The sequence below is a fragment of the Sitophilus oryzae genome, unplaced genomic scaffold (assembly GCF_002938485.1).
Source record: "Sitophilus oryzae breed Bouriz unplaced genomic scaffold, Soryzae_2.0 scaffold_1621_pilon_pilon, whole genome shotgun sequence".
Taxonomy (NCBI): Eukaryota; Metazoa; Arthropoda; class Insecta; order Coleoptera; family Curculionidae; genus Sitophilus; species Sitophilus oryzae.
Window position 1 is genome coordinate 1,488,794 of NW_022146305.1, and position 20,729 is coordinate 1,509,522.

General features: G+C 38.5%; 6 protein-coding genes across 8 annotated transcripts; 4 read left to right on the plus strand and 2 right to left on the minus strand.

The window, feature by feature from the left end:
• Positions 1–137: 137 nt before the first annotated feature.
• Positions 138–7,756, plus strand: LOC115880298 (NACHT and WD repeat domain-containing protein 2). The gene is made up of 13 exons (XM_030897482.1): positions 138–650; positions 1,320–1,705; positions 2,086–2,253; positions 2,346–2,860; positions 3,079–3,609; positions 3,662–4,033; positions 4,087–4,318; positions 4,375–4,562; positions 4,617–4,690; positions 5,182–5,682; positions 5,739–6,059; positions 6,121–6,458; positions 6,541–7,756. The coding sequence occupies exons 1-13, from the start codon at positions 583–585 to the stop codon at positions 6,888–6,890; spliced, it is 4,044 nt and encodes a 1,347-aa protein (XP_030753342.1). The 5' UTR covers positions 138–582; the 3' UTR covers positions 6,891–7,756.
• Positions 7,757–8,188: 432 nt separating this feature from the next.
• LOC115880377 (leptin receptor gene-related protein) lies at positions 8,189–9,313 on the minus strand. Of its 2 annotated transcripts, none has more exons than XM_030897592.1 (3): positions 9,119–9,313; positions 8,786–8,860; positions 8,189–8,725 (listed from the first exon to the last, which is right to left on the minus strand). In XM_030897592.1, coding segments are annotated over exons 1-3 (375 nt in total). In that variant the 5' UTR covers positions 9,121–9,313; the 3' UTR covers positions 8,189–8,427. The 2 variants fall into 2 exon arrangements, with proteins under 2 accessions (XP_030753452.1, XP_030753451.1); XM_030897591.1 differs by lacking the exon at positions 9,119–9,313 and adding an exon at positions 8,917–9,012.
• A 365-nt stretch (positions 9,314–9,678) lies between these two features.
• On the plus strand, positions 9,679–15,488 carry LOC115880312 (transitional endoplasmic reticulum ATPase TER94). Its single transcript, XM_030897503.1, has 9 exons — positions 9,679–9,907; positions 10,147–10,506; positions 10,574–10,766; positions 10,975–11,799; positions 14,020–14,137; positions 14,203–14,378; positions 14,435–14,618; positions 14,677–14,969; positions 15,028–15,488. The coding sequence occupies exons 1-9, from the start codon at positions 9,891–9,893 to the stop codon at positions 15,295–15,297; spliced, it is 2,436 nt and encodes an 811-aa protein (XP_030753363.1). The 5' UTR covers positions 9,679–9,890; the 3' UTR covers positions 15,298–15,488.
• Positions 15,489–15,811: 323 nt separating this feature from the next.
• LOC115880346 (leucine-rich repeat protein 1) lies at positions 15,812–17,821 on the plus strand. Its single transcript, XM_030897551.1, has 2 exons — positions 15,812–16,338; positions 16,402–17,821. The coding sequence occupies exons 1-2, from the start codon at positions 15,920–15,922 to the stop codon at positions 17,246–17,248; spliced, it is 1,266 nt and encodes a 421-aa protein (XP_030753411.1). The 5' UTR covers positions 15,812–15,919; the 3' UTR covers positions 17,249–17,821.
• Positions 17,822–17,849: 28 nt separating this feature from the next.
• Positions 17,850–18,603, plus strand: LOC115880368 (THAP domain-containing protein 4-like). 2 transcript variants are annotated; one of them, XM_030897581.1, is made up of 3 exons: positions 17,850–17,952; positions 18,001–18,210; positions 18,270–18,603. In XM_030897581.1, the coding sequence occupies exons 1-3, from the start codon at positions 17,904–17,906 to the stop codon at positions 18,542–18,544; spliced, it is 534 nt and encodes a 177-aa protein (XP_030753441.1). In that variant the 5' UTR covers positions 17,850–17,903; the 3' UTR covers positions 18,545–18,603. The 2 variants fall into 2 exon arrangements, with proteins under 2 accessions (XP_030753441.1, XP_030753440.1); XM_030897580.1 differs by having other exon boundaries at positions 17,861–18,210.
• A 68-nt stretch (positions 18,604–18,671) lies between these two features.
• On the minus strand, positions 18,672–20,677 carry LOC115880328 (actin-related protein 8). The gene is made up of 5 exons (XM_030897531.1): positions 20,440–20,677; positions 19,867–20,386; positions 19,597–19,811; positions 19,254–19,542; positions 18,672–19,192 (listed from the first exon to the last, which is right to left on the minus strand). Exons 1-5 carry the CDS (start codon positions 20,599–20,601, stop codon positions 18,696–18,698), a joined length of 1,683 nt encoding a protein of 560 aa, XP_030753391.1. The 5' UTR covers positions 20,602–20,677; the 3' UTR covers positions 18,672–18,695.
• Positions 20,678–20,729: the final 52 nt, after the last annotated feature.

Sequence of the window (20,729 nt, forward strand, 5' to 3'; positions counted from 1 at the left end):
CCGCGCGAAACCGTTGAGATTTTTTTTTGAAATATTTTCCCCAAATTAGGGAAAGACCTGGCACCGTCGCCGCCGCCGTCGCCTCCCGCGATCGATCGCCCTGACCACCGTCGCGACGCGCACTGACGTCACACCACCATGCCAGACCGAGGAAACCGAAAAATATTTATAAACGCGACCGTGCTCGATCCATAAGCTGGCGCGTCGCACTTTGAACCAACCGAAACCGCTCGAAAACACTATTTCGTACACTAGAAAACCTCCGTCGACGGGCAGTACCTCTTTCCAGAAGCCCCCCTTTCAAAACCCGGTCAGTGTCGATAAGATTCGTACTTCTAAATCAAGAAATAAGTGACCCAAGTACGCGATCTTCGAAAAGACTACTCGCAAAGTGTTGATTAGTTCAAAGAAAACGAGTATATTACTGTAATGTGAAACAAATATAAGACGGTAAGATGAACAAGGACTTTGTGAAAACACCGCCCAGTCGAAATAGGGTAAGGGATAACCTCATCAAGGTCCCCCTGCTGTAGGAAGTGTAGTTTTTGAAGGATATACTGTAAAGACTTGGGTACCATCACCATGGGAAACTCTTGTAGCAGCGGACAGGGCCATAAAGATAAGGATAACATGTCGCAGAGGTCTGAAGAGTAAGTCTTTAGTCCTAGTGTTGAAATAGTGTATATGTTTATATTTGTTCCTTTTAAAATGGAATATTTTATTTAAATCTTTGATAAAATTAAAAACAGTAACTTTTTGACAAGGAATTTAAAGCTATATACTATAAAAATTTTCAAACTTATATAAAAAAATTAAGTTACAGAAAGCTTCCAGTTCTTCAAAATTTCTAGTAGTCTAGCCGAATTTAAAACACTAAAACATTTATCGTATACTTATTTTTATACAACTTGAATCATTTTCAGCAAAGCAAAACATTACTTTTAAAAAAAGAACTTGATAATTGTCCAAACACCTGAAATCCTAAAGATAATCCTGGATCTTCCTGGCAAAACAGGTGCCGTTGGTCCAGGCAAGGCGCTCCAGATATTCAAGGCCGTCCCTTATCCCGAAATTGGGTCAAGAGGGTCGGGATACAGCGTCCCTCGACCTCGCAATGACGTCATTGCGAGTAGAGATGACGCTGTGTGTGTTTATCTCTCTGAGGGGGCATTACCATAATTTTGCGACAAATAATTTTAAAAACCACACAAATGGAGAGGATTAAAAAAAACTCTTGCTGTTAATTTTTATAACTATCTGCATACTTTCCATTAAGGATTAGAACCCCCCTATCCAAACTATGTAATATCTTTCCCTAGATCGGCCAGTTACCAAGTACGTGCCTCCATACCGTCGGAAAAACAACAAACTCTACTAAACCACGTTACAGCAACACACAGCGGTGTAATTCTGGAACCTAGCACTGCTGGACAGCAACCTCTTCAGCATGTGGGCCCTCCAGGAGTCCCCGGTTCGGACTTGAAGAATCCCACGCTGGCCAAGATCATGAAAGGCCCAGATTCCATGTCTCTGGCGTCTCCTGTGAGTCCCAAAGAGTTTGACAGGCTGGCCGAGGACGTGCCCAAGGAGGTGGGATGTTTAGGTGAAAACTTGCAGCACCTGGTGATGGGGAGAGTGGCGCATGCAAAAACGTCGTTGAGGTCGAGGAAAATCGTTATATACGTTTGTGCTGCAGACTCTCAAGGTAAAGGAATATAAAAAAAAATATATTATTCGTTTTTTTTTTCGGGTGCTATGCTATAACTTCTTCGGAAGCATTTTAGGGCATATATATTCATAGGAACTTTTTGTTTTATTTTTATCTGCAGAATTACTCACTAAAGTTAGATATACTATTTTTTTGACACCCTGTATATGAGGTTCTTCCTGAAATATATTATTTCAAACGGTTTCAGTCGATGACATTTTTATGGATAATCTAAACCTGGATGCGTGAATTCGTAAAAAAAATAAGGCTAGTTTATTTGAGGTCATTTCAATATATTTGATACAGAAAACGTTGATCAAAAGTGTAGAAATTTAAAAATAAATAATAAAATTAAGTATTTTTGTAATATTTTTTAGATTGTGTAGTAGAAAAAGGCGCTTTGCACAACGTAGTCTACCCCTATCTACGGCAGCACTGTAGATCCAGAGGCTACGAACTCCACATTGTTGATCTACACTGGAAAACAGCCTTGGAAAAACAACAGGACCACGAATTTCCAGAACTCTGTATTGGGGAACTTACTCGTAAGTACTGTCATTGAAACCCATATTTCTGAGAATATTTCAAACATTTTAACATTAAAATTAACTCAGTATTACATTTTGTTTGTTTCTAGGCCAAATGGAAGTGGCTTACGTCATCCCAGTACTGTTCCTCAACAACTCCCTCGGTACTCAACTGCTACCAATCACGGTGGAAACTGCAGACTTCAAAATGGCGCTGGACAGTACCGAAAACCAAACGGCACAAGCTCTACTGAGAAAATGGTACGCTTTGGACGGTGACGCACAACCTCCTTGCTACAGGTTGAGACCCATCTCCTGTCACATCCCTGGATTTAGCGAGAGTAGTCTGGAAGACAGGGAAAAAGCCTTCGAGGAGTGGGCTCACGAAATCGACAAGATGCTCACGGTACTGATTGGCGTGTTCTCCACTGAATTGAAGGATACGTATTTAACCACTGTAGTTGAACAGGAAGTGCACAATACAGTGTTTATGAGCCAGGAAATGGCCAAGAGATGTATCTGGATGAACCGGGTGTATACTCCGACTCCAAAAACACCCGAGAATCCTAGTCCTGGCGAGGAGGAAGCTCACAGAAGGTTAAATATTCTACAGAAGGACTTACGGGTAATTTTAATTTTATTTTCTGTTTCATCGTCTTGATAAAAATTAAGAATTTTTTTTTGTGTTCATGCTCATTTTCCCTATCAGTTTTAAACCTTAGAGCATCGTAACAACTCTAGACCAAATTTGAAGTCATATTACTTCGAAACCAACATGGTTTTGAGGGTGGCGTCATCTAAGGGCTACGATATTCATTAATTAGTTTCTGTGACTACCCGCAGGATCAACTAACGGAAAAGCACATCGTACGCATCCAGGTGAAGTACTCCGACTCCGGACTCAATCCTGACCTGCCCGAGCACAAGGATTACGTCAGCACGGTCACTACGCACCTTCAGAAGCACCTGAAGGACACCATCGACGGCATCGTTGAAGAACACGCGGCCAAGAGCATGATCAAGCCCAGTTTCGGCATAGAAGCCGGCTTGTTCGAGGAACTCAATCAACAGACGTACTTCTGTCAAAAAGCGGCACAGTGCAGTATTAACAGAGAGAAAACTATAGAGGACGTGCACCGGTACTTGGCTGGAGGCGGTACAAGTCCTCTGGTTTTGGTAGGACCGAATGGTTGTGGAAAAACGACACTTTTGGCCAGGGTAGCAGCTCATTTCCCGGGTCGCTTACCTGAAGCTTTTTTGGTACTTCGCTTTGTGGGAATCAGCGCACAGTCTAACAGCATAGAGCAATTGCTGAGTTCAGTAACTGATCAGTGTTCTATATTAGCATACGGTCACAAATGTCACTGTAATCACGTAAGTATAACACATTAGTGTGTTTGAGAGATATTTATAATTATTTTTCTAGACAATGGAGGACTACCAAAAGGTACTACCCAATTTACTAGCCGCTAGCAGCGTACAACGTCCACTAATCATCATCCTGGACGGTTTGGACCAAGTGAGAGAATACAGCTCTACGACACTTCAATGGGTACCGCCCAAGCTACCGGATAACATCAAGTTAATAGTGTCTGTGGCGGAGAACAGTACCATGCACCAGGAATTGAAAAAGAGGCTTGGGGAAGGCTGTTTTACCTTCATGCCACCTCTTGGACAGATCGAAGCCAAGAATATCCTCATGTCCAGCGTCATGCAGTACAATCATAGCGTCAATTCGGAGATTCAAGACTGCGTACTCAAGTCGGTGCAGGAATGTACCGTACCATTGTATTCGAAGGTAAGGATGGGTATATTTTAAAAATCGATACGTTTAAACATCCCTATTCGAAGGTTTTAGCGTGGCAGACGTCTTGGTGGGCGGACAAATATCACGAAATTAAGCCCAAAGGTCGACTCAGCGAACAACTAGACTTTTTACTTGAGGAATTGGAAAGTATAGTAGGTTCTCCTCAGGTTCAAAGAGCATTAGCACTGATATTCAGCAGTAAACACGGCGTTACTGACTCAGAAATGCTAGATTTGCTGGCCCTGGATGATAATTTTCGAAGCGCTACCACTTATGGTGAGTCAAACATCAATAAAAAAAATGGTCAAAAGCTAAGTGAAATATTCCTACAGTGACTTGGGCACCAGCTTGTTTAGCTTGGCCCAGACTAGTCAAACATCTGGCCCCCTTTCTTATGTGGTCCCTCACCGGAGGAGTCCTAGGTGTCCAGTGGAAAGATGACCTTCTGAGGAAAGCGGTGGCCAACAGATATGCAAGTTTCAGCAAATGGGCACACCAAGCTCTCTTCGACTACTATGATGTAAGGCCATTTTTTTTATATCAATAAAAAGGGAAAAAAGATTGTTTTATGTAGGGTAAATGGTACAAGTACCCTCCAGCAAATCTTCAAGCACGTCTAGTGAACCAGGACACCAACCTAGGAAAATGGTATGGAGTGCCAGTATGCCTGGATGTTTCAGTAACACTTTTTAAATTCCTTTTTTTCACTATCAGTTTGTATATAGTTGTTTTTTTCTTACATTTTTTTCTGTTACTCTTGCATGTGTACATACTAAAGATAATAAAAATAGACTGCTTTGAGACCATTTTTTTTTTCATTTTATATTTTATCGGAGCTTTTTTGAAATTTATTCTCGAATTTGTGCAGAAAAACTTGTCAGTTTGATCTTTGAGGATAAATTTTGAGATCTCTCGATGTTTTTTAGTTTTCTACCGCTCCATTCCACTTCCGTTTGACTCTATATATCCATCATTTAAGTTTGTTTGACTTGGTTTTTTGTGTAGTATGTATTTTGGGTTGGCAATGATAATATGAATTCACGCGCGTTGTACATAGTTTTTCCCATAAGCTGGTAAGTGAATTTTGATAAAATATAAATGTATCTGAATTTCTGAGCACAAAAAAATGATTTTTTTAGCTACAATCGTCGGAAACTGGACGAACTACCCTTCCACCATCACCACTTGGGACGAAATCTAGAAACATCTCCATATCTTAACGATATATCCTGGATCTACGACAAACTATGCGGTTCCAGCGTGTTTCAACTTCTGGAAGACATCAGTTTAATCGGTACGAAGCTAAATCCTTCGGTAGCACAACTGCGGTACTTCCTAGAACACCATGCAAGCTCTCTGAACTACGATGGAAGACAGTTCTACTCCCAACTGTTTGGTTTCGCCAAAAAACGTCCTCTGACTGATGGAGTGCTTAAAGAAGCTTTTGCCAAGTGTTTTGAGCCTCCTGTAACGTCTTTGATACCCCTCAACGTCGAAGCAATGGACTTGCATCTGGATGAGACCAAGGAAGTACAGAGAAAGCCCGTTTTTGATTTGTTAGTACGAATTCCGAATTCAAACAGGTTTATTGTGACTGTTTCTACTGAGCAAGAGAGAATATGCGTTTGGGACATTGTAGAGTAAGTTTGTTTAGTTAAGTAGCTGATAAATATTAAAAAAAAAACGATTTTTTCAGTTGTAAGCCAATAAGAACCCTGAATGGGATACCCCATCCAATAAATCTGATCCCCATCGACGAGTTCAAGTGCATAGTGCTGTGCAGGAGAGAGCTGCGCATCTACAACTTGGACAGCGGTACTTTCGTGACGAAACTCAAAGGGGTGATGAACCAGAAGATGCCCTTTTACGGGTTGCACGACGACAGGCACCTTGTGGCGTTGAGCAGGAATCGCATGTACATAAATTTGATGAATTTGGAAAGCGGAGACCTGGTGACGACTTTCAAGGCCGGCGAAGACCGATTCTTAAATTCCCTGCTGGTTTCGGGGGATGGCAGGTGGGAAAAAACATAATTTCTTAATTAATTTTTATATTTTCTCATCGATTTAATGTTTCAGAGTGTTGGTTTGCGGCGATGAAACCCAGAAACCGTTCCCTCTCTTAGTTTGGAACCTCAAATCCAAGAAACTGCTCTACGATCTGAGGATTCCCCACCACGACTTCGTCACAGCATTGAGTGCCATCACCTTCGAGGGCAACTACGTTTGCTGCGTCTGCAGAGAGATCGACGACGAAAGCCCCAACTTTATAGTAGTGTACGACCTCCAAAGCGGTACCTTATTCAAAAAATGGAAACCCTCATGCGATACCGTCTCTTTGGAGATCAGTTCGCGAGGTGGATGCGTTATATCCGGCCTGGAAGATGCCAGGATCCTGGTTTGGGACCTCATTACAGGTAAGGACGTTAGATCATGTAAAAAGTCTAGATACGGATTTTGCTGCTTTTACTGAAGCCAACATATTTTTTTTTCTTTCAGGTAACTGTCGATTCTCGTTAAGTGGTCACACCGCGCCTGTCTGCAGCCTCAAACTGGACCCTACCGGAGCCCTGTGCCTCTCCGTGGACTCCGAATGCCGGGACAGGTCCATCAGGCTTTGGGACGTCAATAAGGGTGATTTACTGGCAGTTTACACGCCCAAAACCAAGATCACAGCTTGCGAGTTGACATCTAATGGATTTCACGTGATGCTAGCGTTGGAGGACCATCGTGACATAATCACACTCCAACTGAACGGTCCTGGTGTTCAAGGTACTGCTGTACAGGACGAAGTGTATGGTGACGAGCGAAACAAAGGCGAAACGTGGCAGTTGCCAGATGACAAGTAGTGTAACGGTAAAATACAGGAAAAATTTAATGTTATTCGACCAAAAAAATGGAGGAAGATGAAACAATTTTGATGAAAAAATTAAGGGACTCAAATGGGGATAGCGGACCAGTGAGCCTCTAGCTATTTTTTTTATAGGGTATATATGTAACACATCGATTAAATACGGTAAAATGTCCTGAAAGTAATAGAATTATGTGTGTATTTGAAGAAAAACAAATATCTATATTGTTTCAGAAAGTTATATAAACAAAATATTTCTTCAAGCAGCCTATTTTTTACTATATCTTTATCGTCTTTCATACATTTTTTTCTTTTTTCCGTTAAGAAAAACTTATAAACTGGGAACAATCAATAACTAAGTTATAAAAATTGGTAGATCAATACGCAATATAATCAAATAAAAAATATAGAACCGAGTACAGAAGTTTGCATAGAGATATTATTTCTTATTCAATCACACTGTATATTATCTCAATCATAACCAAAAACAAGGATGAATCTTTAAGAAATTAATATTTTATTACATCTTTTTCTATCAAAGACTCGTTTTTAGCCATTTTTATCAATAACTCAATAAACTACTTCAAATATACATATAATGCGCTGTAAAGAGTAAAGAGTCGTACAGCTTGTTATAATATCGAAGAGATTTCTCAAAATAGGTAAAATAAGAGTCAAAAAGATTGTTTTTGGGGTATTTACGCTGGTCGTAACATAAAAACACCTTTGACCGATTTTTCCAATTTTGAAACGCCCGAAAGATGAAACGGCGACAAAATTATCCAACACAAACGGCAAACGTTTATATAATTTGTCCTCGTTGATTTCTAGTAAGGAAAAAGAGAAAAACCAAGAAAAAAATTGGTTTATTCAAAAACGCGCCTTATTTTAGAAAAATTGAAGACTGGCGCGCCATCTATACGCTAATAATTGAATCATCAGTAGTTCAAATGAACCAGGCGTAAATTTAAAATAAATTCAATTTTCCTTATTAGAAATTGTTATTATTCTAATAAAGAGATGTAGTTATGTAAAATTATGTCGAAAAATGCCAATTCTATTCTAGTCGTAAGTAGATTTTAAGTCGAAAAACTTGTAAATCCCCCTTATATAATTGTTAAGATCGCAAACTGAATTTAACCAGAACCGAACAAACAGAAAAATCCTATTTATTGAATCATATATTTAAAAAACTTTCGTTTTCATTGTCGTGTAACATACCTAACTATGGAATAGAAATAAAAAGGATATTGTAAAGTATAATCCAATGTCTTTTATTGCAAAAATAAAACCAACTAAACCTTATCGTAAAATATATTGTATTAATACATGTAAATACAGTCAACAAAAATCAGATTCCAATGCGAGAATTAACCTTATTTTGTTAAGATTAGAACTTAGTAAAATCACATATAACTTGCTATTTATTTTTTTGTTAAAACCATGAATAAATAATAAGTGTATTGTCTGTCTCTGTGACCTTTGCTCTAAATGCTGAGCATCTTTCTCAAAATCTAACTAGCACATACACCATCTCACCACATATTATAATCAGAATCGTCTGCCTCAAAAGCCAGAAAGAAGCCGATCAGTGTGCCGTACACTATAACATTTCCCACCAATGTGAGGTAACAAGAGCCCCACTGGATTACATCTCCACGAGCTAAGACTATAGGCAGTGCAAATGAACATACCAGAATGCCTACGGTAATGAATATGGCTGATTCCAAGCAAGAATTGCTTGAACCTGAATGATCGGAATATCTACGTGCGATAAGTGTTGGAATTGGAGCCAATATGTAGAAAAGAACCACGAAAAAAGGCCACCAAAGTCTGAAAATATGTTAACATACAAGTAAAAACTGTAAAACATAGTAAAAGTTAAGTACTTACGCGTATTTGGGAAGGGCACAGGCCATAATAACAAAAGCCATCCCTATAGAACCAGTAAAAGCAAGAGTCACAAGCCTAAAAAACAAACACTAGAATATCTTGTTTATAAGAAAAATTGATTTTGTACTTACGCTGCATATTGGGGCATAGTGAAGAAAATAACATGAAAAAAAAAGAAAAATAAATGTTAATTAATATATCACATAATACAGTAAGAAAACACATATATTCCCTATCTAATTAATCTAAATACAAATAGAAATTCACATCAAATTTGCCAGAAAGTATGAATCACTACCAAGATTGATTTTTAGTACAGATTTTCGCACTCACATTTTATTCCTGCCATTCTGCCAAGTTAATTTTTGGAACAATCTGAAAATTGTCAGGACTATTTTTGTAAATTTGCTGTTTAACTAGGTGGCATATATAACATTATTTTAAACCGTAAATTTTTAAGAAAAATGTAAACACAAATGAAAAATTTACTTGTCAAAATATGAGTAAACGTCAGATCTGACGTTTCTGTTTCTGCTGTCAGATTTTTTCTGAGTATGTCGAAGTCACGTGATAACAAGAATATGATCAGGTTCTTTTGTTTTTGGCGACACTTGCTAGGGCTAACGGGAATATGATAGTTGCTTGTCTTTTATACAGTAATTAGCTTTAACAACGAGTTGTCATCAAACAAGGTATGTGTTAATGTTTTATAAGCAGGCGTGCGGATCTGTTTCGGCATTCATTAATACTCAACCGAGAGTAGAACTCGATTAATTGGCCGGATAGTCCTAGTAGCTTAGGCTTTTAAGTCATTATTTATTTAAAAAATAGAAGAAGAACACTGAGTCGATAAAATGGAATTCGTTTTTATCGGCATATTATTGCCGATTCATGTGTTTTTATCGTCATCTGTCAAACTGTAAATGCTGAAATCCGAACCATCATCCAGCCAGAAAAAGCTACGTCATTGAGTTAGAGAAATTTTCGTTTTAGTAGTATATTCGGTGTAGATTTGGTTGTGCTTTGTATTGTAGAGGAATACCCTCATACCCAGACACTAACGATTAATTCCCGTTTAAATTAGAGTGCTTTAAAACCGTGTGCAATGGCCGATCAACAAAAGTAAGTACACCTCATTTGTACCGGCAACAATTTAATTAAACTTCCTGTTGCCATTTTATCAAAAACTTATTTTTTCCCTAATCTATTAATAAATCGCTTACAAATTAGTACGTTTTCAATTCTAAACTGGGACGCTGAGCCTAACAAAATATTTTAATAGCTATCGGCCATTTTGCCTTTTGACTTATCAGATTTATAATTTAAAAAATATTTATAAAATTTTTTTCTTATCATATCAGTCCGGAAGATCTAGCTACGGCGATCCTTCGCAAGAAGGACAGACCAAACAGGCTAATTGTAGAGGAAGCTGTCAATGATGACAATTCCGTTGTGGCCCTATCTCAAGGAAAAATGGACGAGCTACAGCTTTTCAGGGGGGACACCGTTCTCCTCAAAGGCAAGAGGCGCAAGGAAACCGTCTGTATAGTGCTCTCGGATGATTCTTGCAGCGACGAAAAAATCAGAATGAACAGAAATGTGAGGAATAATCTCAGAGTGAGGCTGTCAGATGTTGTTTCAGTTCAACCATGTCCCGATGTGAAATACGGTAAAAGAATACATGTACTTCCTATTGATGACACCGTTGAAGGTCTCACTGGGTAAGTTACCTGTTTGAATCAAAGTTTAATTATGGCCTTTCCAAATATAACTGTTTATTTTTTACAGGAATCTTTTTGAAGTGTACTTAAAGCCATACTTCTTGGAGGCCTACAGGCCCATTCACAAAGACGACGTGTTTATTGTACGGGGTGGTATGAGAGCTGTAGAATTCAAAGTGGTGGAAACTGATCCTGCTCCGTATTGTATTGTAGCCCCAGATACAGTGATTCATTGCGATGGAGATCCAATTAAACGTGAGGTAAGTTTGTTGTAAAAATACCAGTATTATTTTATTTAAGATCTCTGATAAGTATACAAAAATACATTTTAACATTAGTAATATCAAAATTATTAGAATCATTATTGAAATATACAAAAAGAAAATAAATATTAAGTTAAATATTAAGCATCTTTATTGTTTCTTTATATCAATCATTATTTCTTAAACTAATTTCTGATATCCACAGGAGGAGGAGGAAGCTCTGAACGCTGTGGGCTACGACGACATCGGAGGCTGTCGCAAGCAACTGGCCCAAATCAAAGAAATGGTTGAACTGCCCCTACGTCACCCATCCCTCTTCAAAGCCATCGGCGTGAAACCGCCGCGTGGCATCCTCTTGTACGGCCCTCCCGGCACAGGAAAGACCCTCATTGCCCGAGCCGTAGCCAACGAAACCGGCGCTTTCTTCTTCCTGATCAACGGGCCCGAAATCATGAGCAAACTCGCTGGCGAGTCGGAAAGTAACCTGAGAAAGGCCTTTGAGGAAGCCGACAAGAATTCTCCGGCTATCATTTTCATCGATGAACTGGACGCCATTGCTCCAAAGAGAGAAAAAACCCACGGCGAGGTCGAGAGACGTATCGTGTCTCAGCTGTTAACCCTGATGGATGGTATGAAGAAATCCTCCCATGTTATTGTCATGGCAGCTACGAACAGACCTAATTCCATCGACGCGGCTTTGAGACGCTTTGGACGGTTCGATAGGGAGATAGATATCGGTATCCCGGACGCTACAGGAAGACTGGAGATCTTGCGAATCCACACGAAGAACATGAAGTTGGCCGATGACGTGGATTTGGAACAGATCGCTGCGGAGACTCACGGGCACGTCGGGGCCGATTTGGCGTCGCTTTGTTCCGAGGCCGCGCTTCAGCAGATCAGGGAAAAGATGGATCTGATCGACTTGGAGGACGATCAAATCGATGCGGAGGTGCTGAACAGTTTGGCGGTGACGATGGAGAACTTCCGCTACGCCATGACGAAGAGCAGTCCCAGCGCCTTGAGAGAAACGGTAAGCTTTTATTTTATTTATTTATTTTTCTCCTTTATTTATTTAATCTATTTATATGCTGGTATAAACAGAATTGTCTGTAAATGCAGGTATAAAATAGACACATAAATACATTTAATACTAAACAAATAAAAAACGTTCCTATTACATTTAATACCATTCTTTTTAATATGTGTCATAAAAGGGTCTTTTAATCTTTGATTTTTATTTATTTATTTATTTATTTATTAATACCAGTTAATTTACAATGTAGAAATACATGATAAACCGCAGAGAGACAGAGTTCTGTACGCGGACCGGTTTAACTTAAAAAATTAACAACTAAAAACTAAAAAACTAAGAAGTATGAAACAAAAATAAATATAAATACAAACAAAAATAAAGATCAATTACTTATAACTTAAGCTACAGGCGATCAGTATTCCGCTTTAGCCAAAACCTGATAGTTCTCTTCAAATTTTCTTTTTCCACTGTTAAATTTTTCAATTCAGTTGGTAAGAGATTGAAAATTTTATCGCTTTAATGTAACTGTCTTTATCACTTATTCTTTTGCTATTTTTGGTATAATTATGTTTTTGTTTCTTGTAATACTTTTGGAGTTTATATATTTGTTTTTTAAGATCTCATAGTGAAAAGTTATTGCTTCTAAGTTATAAATTTGTTCAATACTTAATGGATTTTTGTCTATTACAAAAGAGTTGTTGTTGATTACTTTCAGTATTCTTCTCTGTAATGTATTTAATAGCGTAAAATAGTTATCATAAGCACCACCCCATGCTATAATACCATAACTAATAACACTTTGAAAGAAGGCATAATAAATTGTTCTAAGCATTTCAACATCCATGTATTTTCTTAGTTTATAGAAAACAAAAATTAAATATTTAGTCTTGCTAATCAGATATTCAATTTGTTTATCCCATTTTACATTAGAGTCAAAAACAATACCCAAATATTTACAACAATCAACTCTTTTACATATATGTCTTTAATTTTTATTTCAACTAATTTAGGAACACTATCTGAGTAATTTCCAAAGTCATGAAAACAGTCTTATCAATATTTAAAGACAGTTTATTAAGTGCAAGCCAATTTGCAACCTTATCTAGTAGTTCATTCATTTTTTTAATACTTTGCTCCCAAGTGTCCTCAGTAGCAATGATTGCAGTATCATCTGCATACGATATTATACAACCATCCTGTATGCCAATTAATAAATCATTTACATATAAAATAAACATCAATGGCCCAAGGATAGTTCCTTGAGGCACTCCAATAGTTACATCTTTATTCTCGCTTATATAATCATTAATTTTAACTCTCTGCTTTCTATGCTCAAGATAACTTTTCATTAGTTCATTGGCCTTGCCTCTAATTCCCATACATGAAAGCTTATCCAATAATATACCATGATCTACCGTGTCAAAGGCTTTTGCCAGATCTAAAAAGTTATTAATACTGGTTTGCTTTTGTCTAATTTGTTATAAATGATGTTAGTTATATGATTTAAAGCGTCTGCAGTTCCTATTCTTTTAATAAAACCAAATTGTTTTTTAGATAAAATATTACAATTTATAATAAATTTATAAATTCTTGAATGAACAATTTTTTCAAAAAATTTTGCAATATTCGAGATTAAAGAGATAGGTCTGTAGTTAGATACCATAGATTTACTTGAACTTTTATGTATGGGAACTATATCAGCTAATTTAAGTGCTACCGGCCAAGTCGATTTCTCGATGCATAAGTTGAATATGTAACTTAGTGGCTCTACTATAAAATCAGCAATGGTTTTTAATACTTTAGTATTGATTTTAACTCTGAATTTTTTCTGAATTTTTCTGATTTAACTCTGAATTTAGTATTGATTTTAACTCTGAATATTTTTATTAGCCCTGACAAAAAATAAATATAGGTTTATAAGTCATAGATCTTTTTTTGAAAAAATATTTTTTAATTTTTTATCTTTACAAATATGTTATGTATTATAATAATTTTTCTGCGATTCTGTACAGGGTGTTTTTTTTTCATAATAACTTCAAAGTTATTAAGGAAGAAAATATTTTTCTTAGAAAATTTTACTCAAAAGTATGTATGTTTAGGACATACGTTCATATTAAGTTTTTTCCTTAGAATAGATCCAAGAATTGTAAACTTAAAATTTAGCATGTCATTAAGGAACATTCTGTGTATAATATAAATTTCTTTTAACATGTCTAGGTGGTGGAAGTACCCAACGTCACGTGGGAAGACATCGGAGGCCTGCAAAACGTCAAGAAAGAATTACAAGAACTTGTGCAGTACCCAGTTGAACACCCCGATAAGTTCCTCAAGTTTGGTGAGTGAAAACGCCTTCCAATAAAGGTCTAAAAATAAAATTAATATTATTAATGTTTTTTTCAGGTATGCAACCGTCCAGAGGAGTCCTATTCTATGGTCCCCCGGGTTGTGGTAAGACTTTGCTGGCCAAAGCCATCGCCAACGAGTGTCAGGCCAATTTCATCTCTGTTAAAGGCCCCGAGTTGCTCACCATGTGGTTTGGTGAGTCTGAAGCAAACGTTAGAGATATTTTCGATAAGGTAAATGGCTTTTTATTAAGGCTTTTATTATTTTTTAAAATTTTGTCGTTTATTAGGCCAGATCTGCCGCTCCTTGCGTGCTGTTCTTCGACGAATTGGACTCGATCGCCAAATCCAGAGGCGGAAACGTGGGAGACGCCGGTGGGGCGGCCGACCGCGTCATCAATCAGATTTTGACGGAGATGGACGGCATGGGCGCCAAGAAGAACGTCTTTATTATTGGAGCTACAAACCGACCAGGTAATATACTCATATCTCATACTAATTTCCTTTTCCGTAACGCTATTATCGTCCTCAGATATTATCGATCCCGCCATCTTGAGACCCGGCCGTCTGGACCAGCTGATCTACATCCCGCTGCCCGACGAGAAGTCGAGGGAGGCCATCTTCAAGGCCAACCTGCGTAAATCCCCCGTGGCCAAGGACGTGGACATGAACTACATCGCCAAGGTGACGCACGGCTTCTCCGGCGCCGACTTGACCGAGATCTGCCAGAGGGCGTGCAAGCTGGCCATCAGACAGTCGATCGAGGCGGAGATCAGGAGGGAAAGGGAGAGGGCTAGTAATCCCGCGGCCGCCGCAGCTATGGACGTGAGTTTGCCTTAAAAATATTTTTTTTATGTCGGGTTAATCCTGAATTTTTTTTCAGTTGGACGAGGACGACCCTGTGCCGGAAATCACGCGCGCTCATTTCGAGGAGGCCATGCGTTTCGCGCGTCGATCAGTCTCGGACAACGACATCCGCAAGTACGAAATGTTCGCGCAAACGTTGCAACAGTCTCGCGGTTTCGGTACCAACTTCCGGTTTCCGGCCGGCGGCGGCGCCCCCAATCCCGGCCAGGGCGGCACGGTACCGCCCCCGGTCGCTCCCGGTGACCAGGCCAACTTTGACGATCCGGAGGACGATCTTTACAGTTAGGAGCGGAGAGGAGGAAAGCCAGAGGAGAGAGAGAAGGAAAAGGGAGACGCGTATTTATTTCAATCGTCGACAAGAGATTGGACTATTCTAGATTTAAAATAATTATGATGGTTTACCTATTTCGTATGTGTTTTTTCATTTAATAGTTTTCAATTATCGAAATAAATAATAAAAAAAATATACAATTTAGAGGTATTGTGTTTCATTTCTGCGTTTTTAATCCTGCCAGATTGATTGGTAAATGATATGAGGTAAAGTGTGTCTTGAAAAACACATTTTTTACAACTTTTATAGTTGATAACTAACTAAAATAAACCAAACCAAAACATTCGCTTTAAACGCAACGTAATAAACATTAATTTTAAGTTTTTTTTACAAATATATAATTTAGTTCCAGATCAGATAACTCTTGCAGCCAATTTACAATAGTTTGTAAAGAAGAATAGCCACAGATCAGTTGTTAATAATAGGCAGTAAAAGATTTTGACAGATCCCGTATTTAATCTGTGGTAGAATAACAAATAATTTTTGACAGATAATTACAAAAATTAAAATGAAATGAAAACGTTTAACTAAAACTAACGAATTTAAATAAACCCTAACGCGAAACAAACGATCTGCAATGAAAATCTACTGTACAGTGTGCGTGGTAAATCGTCTGTTGCCAAATTTACCCGCCAATCTCAGAAAGAAACCCTCAAAATCAACGCTCGCACTGTGCAAGCATCCTAAAAACGACGAATTCTCTTTGATACTCTTTTCTGGTCAAAACAAGAACGGCACAAAGTATCCGGTAAATGGGAACATTAAGAATGTGCTTACGAAATTCGTTAACGAGGGTAAATGTACCATTCAATTGAAAAAACCCGAACACGACCTGTGCATTCAGGGTGAAGCTATCCAACTGAAAGGGTTTTTACATCTGTTTAAAAGGGTTTTACAGGGACAAGTTTCGCCTAAGGAACTCACCTTGTCCAGCATGAGCGTAACGCCGGTTAAAGCTAAAGATATTGCTCCCAAAAAACTGACAATCACACAAAGGTTAGTTATCGTTATAAATTTCTGTTTCTCTATATCCCTTCTTCTACTGTATTCTTATTTTAGATCTAACTATCCCAGCAAGGGCTTTCCAAGAACCCTGGAGGCTTTATACATTAATGACATTAATTACTGTCGTTTTGATAGTGGCATTTTACATCTTAACAAGCTCAAAGTATTAAATTTAAGTAATAATCGCATAGAAAGTTTACCCGAAGAACTAGGAAATCTACCCAGCCTAAAGGAACTGGATGTTTCCCACAACCTTTTGGGAAAAGGTACCCTCAAACAATGGTCCTGGATTAATGGTTTTCTCTTAAAGAACTTGGTTCTCTTGGATCTTCGTTCAAACGAGTTAAAATTTGTACCAGATCAGATAATTAAATTACAAAGCTTGGTGACATTACATTTGAGTGATAACAGTCTAAAATCGCTTCCAGTTGGCATAGGCAGCTTAAGGAACTTGAAGAGTTTTTACGCCAGCAATAACTTACTTTCTAAATTGCCTGGTAGCATTAAGAAATTAAAATTACAGGATATTAATGTGACCGACAACAACTTTGAGAGATGCCTTCATAACAGTGCTGGTATAGATCAAGCACCTTTGCCTGTGTGTACACTTAAAGAATATGCTGCCAAGAAAGTACTGTGGACCAGGCAACAGTATCCAAAAGGTTCTATTCCTCTAACACTGATTGATTACTTGGATTATGCAAAGTACTGTGTTTGTGGTAAGGCATGTTTCACTGTGTTTTTAAGGCAAAGTCACAACTTTCGACTGATACGCATTTCTGAGGTCGTCCACACTAATCCAGACAGTCCATTTTGTGTGCCAGTGGATTGTTATTTTTGTAGCACCACCTGTTATACTTCTGTCTTGTCCAATCAGGTTCGACGTCCTATAGTTAGATAGGACGCGGTGGATTTGAGCTGAACAGTCGGCTCATGACATGATTTGATACTGTTGTTTTTTGAAAAGAAACCATTGATTGATAGATGAAGGAAGAAGGTGTTAAGGGCAGAAACTGAACAGAAGAAATATTGTTGAACAAATTTTATTCATGTTTCATGCTTAAATATTACATATCAATAATGTTTTAAACTTGAAGAAATAATATTGAGCTTCTTTATCTTGCGAATGAATCTTTAAATGTATTATTCTCGTGCCTTAGTTTTATTCTGTGAGATTTAGAATTTTTTAAGTAATAACTATTTTACATTTATATCTCTAATATTTTTAGTCCCCTTAATGTATAGGCTGGGCCAAATTGGACTATAGTCTTCATCCTATATTGTCCTATATCTCCTATAAGTGTCCAATTTGGCCCACCCTGTACATAAAATATTTTTGAAATCGTCCTACATTTTTAAAGCTTGGGACTTCTTTTTTTTGAATTTCTGTGTTAGCCAGTAAGAATAATTAGGATAATCTAAATCATATCTAAATGTAGAAATATTTTTGTGCTAATAAATCTTTATTCGACCTGTAAAAAAGGTATTTTATTACATTTGTCAAGACCTAGTGTCAAAAATAAAAAAACAATGACAAAACAGAAATTAACGGTGAAATGGCTATAAAAGTACACGAAGTACTGAAAAATGTAACGTGGCTGATAGGTGGGTATAAAAAACTTTTTAGCTCTAAATTAACTGAGCTTGTCACAGGAACGTGGAAGTCGATCAAGGCCGAAGTATACTACCCCACCATGAAGGCCCCCGTCCAGTTCACGGAACTGCTCGAGTTCCACTCGATGGGCCAGCCTCTTCTGAACTACTCCTCCGAGACGCGCCACCCCCAAAACAAGAGCGTGATGCATCTGGAAAGGGGCTTCTTGCGCGTGGACGACGACCGCAGCACCGTGGCCCTTCTCACATGTACGAGGTCTCTTCAGGTGAGTTTGGTCCCCCTCGTTTTATAGAGAATGCGTTTTCAGCTCAAAATTTCGGCCTCAGCACCCTGGAAGAAGGCTATGTTAAAGACAAAGAGATGGTTCTGGCCACGGCGTGTATCGGCATCATGAAATTCGCCAAACAGACCGTTCTGGCGCTGCACAGGTCGTACCGCCTGACCGAGGACGGGAAGCTGCAGTACTGCGCTATGATGGAGACGCCTCAGACTCCGCTGACCAAGCACGTGGAGGTGGAGTACGAGAAAATTAAGGGACCCGAAAGTACCCGCGAATACGATCACAAGACATTCGTGAATTAATTAGTATGCTCTTAAAGTTCTGTGTTTTTCTGTAATAAAGTTTAATTTTTTTATTAGTATATGTATAACTGGTTGCATATCTCTTCAAAGTATTTTAACTATATTTACATTTAAAAGCTCTGTTTAACACTATTATTATTGTGATTATTATTCACCAAGTGAACGGAGCACGTTCCCTCAACACTCTGACCCCATATTTTTCCCATTCCGTGGCCTCTATCCACAATTCCTGCGCCGTTTCCAGGCAGGACATGATGCAAGCCCCTTTCCAAGCCACCATGGAGGAATCCATGTCTCTGGGATTCGTAATAATGTCCAGTTGCTCGGCGCGGTACAAATAAGGAATCTGAAGGCTGATGCGGTTCTGAAGCCAAGTACCGATGCCCGTGAATTTCATTCCGCCACCTACAATAAGAACGCATCCGTACATTTTGCGTTTCAGGTCCTCGCTGGGGCATCGGTCGATGCTCTGAAGTACTGCCTGGTCCAGGCCAAGGATCTGCCCAGGACTGAGCACGAATTCTTTGACTGAAGGTTGTGGAGCTACTGGTTCCATTGCGTCTACAACGATATCGTCGTCTCCGGGCACTGGTTGGTTTTCTAGGTAGGATTCGTTTAAATCTGCCGAAGAAGATTCCTCTTTCATGCCTAAAAACATGATATAAACCTTTGGAATCTGTTATAAAAATAAAAAAATATATTTTTCAACCTTTCTTCCTGATGTCTCTCAAGTAAATCTCATCATGGGGATCTTCTGGATCTCCGATAGAAATTTTCTGGGTTTGTACTTGCTTCGGTCCAGTGATAGCGAACAGTTCTGGATTGAACAAACTCAGAGGTGCAATAATGCACTCGTCCCCTACCTGTATAGTAAAATGGCAAATCGGTTTGCCCGGTTGTTTGAGAGTGAATGATTTTTCTTGGGACCCACAAATGTCCAAGTTGACGTGGCAAAATTCTTCTTTTAGTTTCCTCAACAGCATCGAATCTAGTTTATTCTGTAAAGGAAAAAATCTGTGATATATTTTCAGTTATAACTAAGAAAAACTTGCTTGATCATCGCACTCTTTATAAGGAAATGCACATTTCTGAAGTAACCAATAAAATATCTGTGTTATATCTCCTCCTCCGTACTCCAGTCTGACCCTGGTGTTTGGATGACAAATACCATCCTCTACACAAGAAACTGATGTTTTCTGATCTCCCACATCTACTACACAAGCATAACTTAATCCCGAGCCAAATGTAGCAGATACATGGTCTTGAACTAAAACACTTTTCATAAAAAGTATACAATTTTTATTAAAACTGACCTTTGTTACCTAAAAAACAACTTCCAAAACACATTTTCGTCAACAATAAATACATCAATTCCCTTAAATAAGTTCTGTTGTAGACATCAGGCACAATCAACACTGCGCGATAGTTTTTTAGTTCGCTTGGATTTATTTGTAAACTATTTTCAATAATATACGTCCATATAGTTTCTAAATCAGCCAGAACTGAAGTCATAGATCCTCCAGGGCCTGAGTGAATGTTAAACTCTCCTCTCTTATACGGAAAGTGTATATTAAACGATTCTTTTGGGTTTAAACGAAATACGTCGTTTCCTATGACTATATCGAGTTCAGGTTTGACCCATTCACCCCCGTTATCACCTATAACTTCCGGCTGGACCCTTCTATTAAAAGCCGCGATCTGCTGGGGCGGTGTGGCGTACCTACGTCTCCCATCGGATTGTAAACAGGACTGGAGAGTGTGCGAAATAGATAAGCGGGCCTCTTCTAGCTCCTTGGTCTGGAGTAAGTCGTGGCGTTCAGGAAGAAATGAATCAGAATACACCTTAAAAGGATAAATTATTACCGTTTACTTATAAGCAATACTTATTAAACTACTTGGCCTCCTGGTTTCCTTCTTCGAGCGATAGCATGAAGAACTGTGACCGGATTCAGATCTGAAGCTCGTCCGATTCTTAAATTCAATGAACCAGGATGAATTACGATGGTAGATTTTGACTGAAAATGTTCTGGAGGCACGTCCGGAGCTCCAGTAATCATTTTTTATAGTGTGTTAATTCAGAAAAATGCTTAAAATTTTAAATTAAAATTATACAGTAACAAATTCCGAATGACAGTTAATATTAACCTCAAAATCCGTTTAAAAATAAACAGGACGAATGAACTAC